Below are 5,817 nucleotides of genomic sequence, written 5' to 3'. Positions count from 1 at the left end.
AAACCTCACAACCTGAGTTTGGATCCTCGTGGTAGGATGGAACTGACTCCTAAAAGTCAGGTTCTGATCTTCATACACATGCCATGGCTCAAACGTGTGTGCACACACAAAACTAAGCGTGACACAGAAGGCAGAGTGAAGCAGCACTAGCAACTAGAACTAAAAAACAGCCCCGAGATTAAAAGCTCTTTTGCAGATGACCCACGTCCGTTTGTTTGTTTGTCGAGACAGGGTCGTTCTATGTCTCTGGCTGTCCTGGAACTGGCTCTGTAGATGAAGCTGGCCTCAAACTCGGAGATCCACCTGCCTCCGCCTCCAGAGTGCTGGGATTAAAAGACGGGCACCGCCACCACCGCTGATTCCGATCTTGTAGAGGCAGAAGCAGGTGGATCTCTGAGTGTATATATCGGTTCCAGGATAGCCAAGGATACATGGACGCTGCCTCAAACAACACAATAAAATAATAATAATAACAATAATAATAGACAACATTAAAGTACGTGATGCAGCCCCTGCTGGGTTAAGAACTGGAGCGGCCATGGCGGTAATGGCACATGCTTCCCCTAGAGGGCGATAGAGGTCCGGGCACCGTACTTGCGCAACACTTTTGTTTTCCAGGGCGCCGAGGCCCGCGCATGCGCACAGCTTCCCACAGCCGCCGGAGCGGGTTCCCAAGTGCTTCTGAGGACTCCACGGTCTGCAATGTCCGAGCTGCCCGGAGAGAGCGGGATACCGGGCCTGTGCCCCATGAACGGCGTCGGCGACGTCCTGCCGGCGGGAATGGGCGGAGGCAATCGGGTCCCAGAAGCCCAGGAAAGCCCGCTGGCCAGAGCCGCCCGGGCCATGGCGGGGATCCCGGGCCTGGCTCCCGGGCAGTTTCCCGGCTTGGCCGACCTGATGGCCATACCGCACATCCCCACGCCGCTCCAACTTCTAGAGCTGCACGAGCAGCGGATGTTCCAACACTACCTGCACACCAACCCCCTGATCCCCACCAGGCTACTCCACGACATCGAGGAGCGCCGCCGGCTGTTCGTGGAGGGCTGCAGGGCCAGGGAGGCGGCCTTCGACGCCAACCCCCCGCAGATGGACTCGGACGCCCGCGCCTTCATGCTGGCGCTCATGGCCTCCGACGCCCTGGGCCCCACCGCAGACTGAGGGGTGGCCTCCGCCTATAATCCCAGCCCTCAGGCGGGAGGAGGCCCGAGGATCGAGAGTTCAAAGTCATCCTCCGCTATGTAGCGAGTTGGAGGCCAGCCTGGGCTACGGAAGACTCTTATCTTTAAAAAAAAAATGGTGGCCAGGAAGTCAGGTGACTCTTAGGATCAAGGGCAAAGGCAGATGTCTGGGCAAATGTCATGAGGTGGGAAATCCAAGCCAGAATACAGAATATAGCCGCGGGCAGGGTGGAATGAAGCGGGCCCAGAAAGAGATGGACACTCGAGGCTTGAGGCTCTTCTGACTTCCATCTTGTTGACTGTCAGCAATCTTTCCCCTTCCGTGCATTTGTTGGAAATCATGGTTGCTTCACTGTGAAGGGCGATGGTTTTGCAAACATGAAGTCTAAGAATTACCAATGAAAAAGACCGTAAAAATCAACGGAGATGCGGGAAGAAACCAGGGAAGAGTGGTTGTTAGATTCAGTTGCTCCTGGGTTTTATTGCAGTAAGAAGAAGGCTGTTGAAACAACTTGGACATTTCAGAACCGGGAATCATCTCATTGTCGGCTGACAAGCTTAATGTATCGTTCACTCTTGTGTTTGATGTTCTGTAGACGAGTTGTAAATATTCAGATAGGCGAAATCATGTACGTGGTGTGAGATGAATATTTTTTCAAGACCTTGTGTGATTGTATCCATGTGGAAATCGATGAGTTAATATTTTAATGATACAGACATAAGACCCAAAATTAGCAAAAGATACTGTGGGAAGTTAAACTTCTCTGCCAAACTGAAAACAGGTATCCATAGAGATATTTGGGTTAGGGTGGGAAGTTGTTTTCTGTAGGGTTTTCAAAACCGTTTTATAAGGCATATAGGAATCGGTACCAGTCTAATTATCCCCCATCCTGGGTGCTGCGGATGAATCACAAGCCTTCTTCCTTGCCAGTCCTTCTGAATTAGGGTAGGGTCATGGCTCAGTGCTCAGAGATGTCTGCTGCTATGCCTTATTACTGAATTTGAACCCGGAACCCACAGCCATTTCCTCCGAGTACCACGCATGTGCACGTGCTCATACAATGTAAAGAAATCTACAGAGTACATATATCAGCATCTCGGGTTTGTATGTGTTGTTATAAAGGAAGTAACTCTATATCATTTTTTAATGACTACTACTTAAGTCTGTATCTTAACGTATTTAATGAACTAGTTGTCTTCTGAACATCTGGATTGTTTGAAAATGTTTCCTTTTCGTTTTAAAGGCTTACGTGTGTGCGTGTGAGCCTGCATGGAGACGTGTGTGTAACCGTGTCAGCGCGAGAGACCGAGGAGACCAGAAGAGGGTGTCGGGTCCCCAGAGCTAGTTTCAGGCAGCTGTGAGCCCCCATGTTGGTTCTGGGAACTGAACCCATTCCACTGAGTTCTCTCTCCAGTCTCTTCTGTTGCTGGAAACAGGGTCTCTCTTTGTAACTCCAGCTGGCCTAGAACCTGCTAAGTGGGTAGATTAGGCTAGCCTCGAACTCACAGAGATCCTCCTGCCTCATGCCTAGCTTTTTGGTTTTTTTTTTTTTTTTTTTTTTTTTTTTTTTTGGTTTTTTTGTTTTGTTTTTTGAGGAGGGGGAAGGATGGTTCTGTTTGGTTTGGTTTTTGAGCTGGGGCTTCACGGCACTGGGGCTGATGGGAACTAAGGTTGTGTTGCTGTCTCTGGCGTTGCTTTTGTAAAGTTAGGCTTGTGTTGGCTCTTTCCCCCTGCGTGAATGGGAGCAGTTACAGGGCAAAAGCGTTGGTATCTTTCATAAGTATTCCCAGCCCTCTCTGGGCCTCTGTCTACTTCCGTTCACCAAGAAACTTGTGTCTCTTTCTCCACAACAGTCTTGGCTCTGGGGAAAACTCACAGGAATGCTCAGTGGGTCATTAGCTTGCCAAGAATCCTGGTGATACCCGGAACTGTGTGAAGCTGCAAAGGCTGGCTCCTCCAAAGGTGTCACCTCTCCACATGGCCCACTCCCACACAATAAGCCTTTAACAAGACCCCCTCCCCTCTGAAGTACACTCTGGATCCCCCCCCCCCCACGTTGAGTGCCTTTGATCCTCTGCCCGGCAGGAATGCTAATAGCTGTACATGCCCAGCCTTTGTGGTTTCCTGGCTGACTCCTTGCCACATGTAGCCAAGTGTTGTTGACATCTCCAGTCTCCGACTCAGAAAGCTAGGACAGGATGGTTAGATTTGAAGCTAGCCCGACACTTCATTGTGAGACCCTGTCTGAAACACAAAATCTTGGCTACTGTGAATGATAAAGGAGAAATGCTGACATCAGTCTTCATTTGGGACACTTGCAGCTCTAGGAGCACCCTGTCTCCAGAGACTTGGCTCTCTCTCCCATTTTTGCAGGGAGAGGGGTTCAACCCAGAGTCTTTCTGTAACCCTGGCTGTCCTGGAATCCCATAGACCAGGCTAGCCTCAGAGATCCACCTGCCTCTCTGCCTCCTGAGTGTTGTGTCTAAGACATGTGCCAACATCACCTGGCCCTTTTTTTTTTTTTTCCTATAATGCAACTTTAGGATCAATGTGATTATTTTTTACCAAAATGGGTAAAATATATTTTTTAATCTGGGCTGCATTAAATCTGTACGTGGATGAGAATTAGCATTTGTGCTGTGTTTTCTCACACAGTTGCGTGGCCCTCCTCAGTTTGTTTCCTGTCCTTTGTATTCTAAAGCTTTTTATAGGCCTTGCATGATTTTGGCTAAGAATATTCTGGGACTTATGACTGTTGTGAGTGAGGTTTTATTTGTAAATTGGATGCTCTAAGTGCTCCGACTTACCTTTCTTTGAGGGCACCCTTGCCACATGGTGACTGAGGCAGGGGGACCACATGCAGTGATGCTTTCTTCTTGCATCATGTGGCTCTCAGGTATCCAGCGTGGCCAAAACACCTTTACCCATGACACTGCCCCATCTTGTCACCACCATCTCACAAATAAACCGTTTTTTAACTTAATTTTTAAAGATCTATTAATACAAACGAGTGTCCTGTCATATCTGCAGAGGAGGGCATCGGATCCCATTACAGATGGCTGTGAGCCACCATGTGGTTGCTGGGATTTGAACTCAGGACCTCTGGAAGAGCAGTCAGTGCTCTAACCACTGAGCCACCTCCCCAGCCCCCAATAAGCCATATTTTTTTAGATAGGATCTCGCTACATATGTAGTAACCCTGGCTAGCCTGGAACTCAGGATGTAAACCAGGCTGGCTTCTAGTTCACAGAGATCCTGCAGGAATGCTGAGGGTTAAATACATGTGACACTGCACTTAAATAGGATGCTGTAAAACTATTACGTTTTTAAAAACTATTTTAAAAACTTAATTTGTTCTTATATAGATGGGTGTTCTTGCAGGTGTGCCTGAGCCCGGTACCCTCTGAGGCCCAAAGACGCAGTACGATCCGATGGAACGGTAGTTAGAGGCGGCAGTGAGCTATGACGTAAGTGTGGGGAATTGAACCTGCGTCATCTGGAAGAGTTTGATTCCCCAGAGCCCACGTAAAGATGGAGACTGAGCGGAGGCAAGGTAGCAAGTCTCTTTAATCCCAACAGTTAGGGGCAGGGTGATTTGGATCTTTGTATTCAAAGCCAGCCTCATTTACATAACAAAACCCAGGACAGCTAGAGTTGCACACACACACACACACACACACACACACACACATTAAAAAAAAAAAAAAAAAAAAAAAAAGGAAAGAGGACTGACCTCATAAAAATTTCCTCTGATTGTATACACAAGAATAGTAACGATCAAGTCACTCAAGTTTCTGAAATATTTTAATTTGATATGTGTGTGTATATGTGTATAGAATAGAGTTTATTCAGGATATGGGGATGGGGAGGGAAGTTAAAAGGGTAGTAGAGGCAGAGAGAGAGAGGAGTAGAGGCCGGGTCATAAGCATGTGGAGAGAGGGGAAGGGAATGGGGAGAGAAGGGACAGATGGGGAAGAGGATAAGAGAGGAAAAGCTGAAATATATTTTTGAAGAGAGAAGAAAGCTTTAAGATCAATCACAATCTTCCTTTCCATTTCAGTGGTTTGGTTTGGTTTGGTTTGGTTTGGTTTGGTTGTTTGGTTTGGTTTGGTTGTTTGGTTTGGTTTGGTTTAGTTTGGTTTGGTTGGTTTGGTTTGGTTGTTTGGTTTGGTTGTTTGGTTTGGTTTGGTTTGGTTTGGTTGTTTGGTTTGGTTTGGTTTGGTTGTTTGCTTTGGTTTGGTGGTTTGGTTTGGTTTGGTTTGGTTGTTTGGTTGAGACAGAGTCTCTCTCTGCAGCTCTGGCTGTTCTGAAATTCAGGGATCTGCCCGCCTCTGCCTCCTGAGTGCTGGGATTATAGGTGTGAGCCATCACCACCTGGCTTCGACTTTTAACAGAGCCAATAGAATCAAAAGTTTTCCAAAGATGCCTTGAGCTAGGTAGGCCGTTGGAAGAGATGACGAGACAAAAGTTACAGACTGGCTCTGACTGGCTCTGACAGGATGAGGAGTCGAGGCTGGGCCACCAGGAACCTGGTGTTCCTCTAGCCTTATATTCCAAGGGATTTACTTAATCAGCTTCCCATCATGGTCCTGAAGTACTTAGACATCAGTTTACAAGGAGAAAAGGTTCACTTTGGCT

At 47.8% G+C, this 5,817-nt stretch overlaps 1 protein-coding gene across 1 annotated transcript; it reads left to right on the top strand.

The window, feature by feature from the left end:
• The first annotated feature begins 667 nt into the window (after positions 1-667).
• On the top strand, positions 668-2,299 carry EID2B (EP300 interacting inhibitor of differentiation 2B). The gene has a single exon (XM_080909178.1). The coding sequence runs from the start codon at positions 703-705 to the stop codon at positions 1,156-1,158; it is 456 nt and encodes a 151-aa protein (XP_080765304.1). The 5' UTR covers positions 668-702; the 3' UTR covers positions 1,159-2,299.
• The last annotated feature ends 3,518 nt before the right edge of the window (positions 2,300-5,817 follow it).

The sequence above is a fragment of the Micromys minutus genome (assembly GCF_963924665.1).
Source record: "Micromys minutus genome assembly, chromosome: 32".
Classification (NCBI taxonomy): domain Eukaryota; kingdom Metazoa; phylum Chordata; class Mammalia; order Rodentia; family Muridae; genus Micromys; species Micromys minutus.
This window is presented reverse-complemented; position numbering and strand designations above follow the sequence as displayed.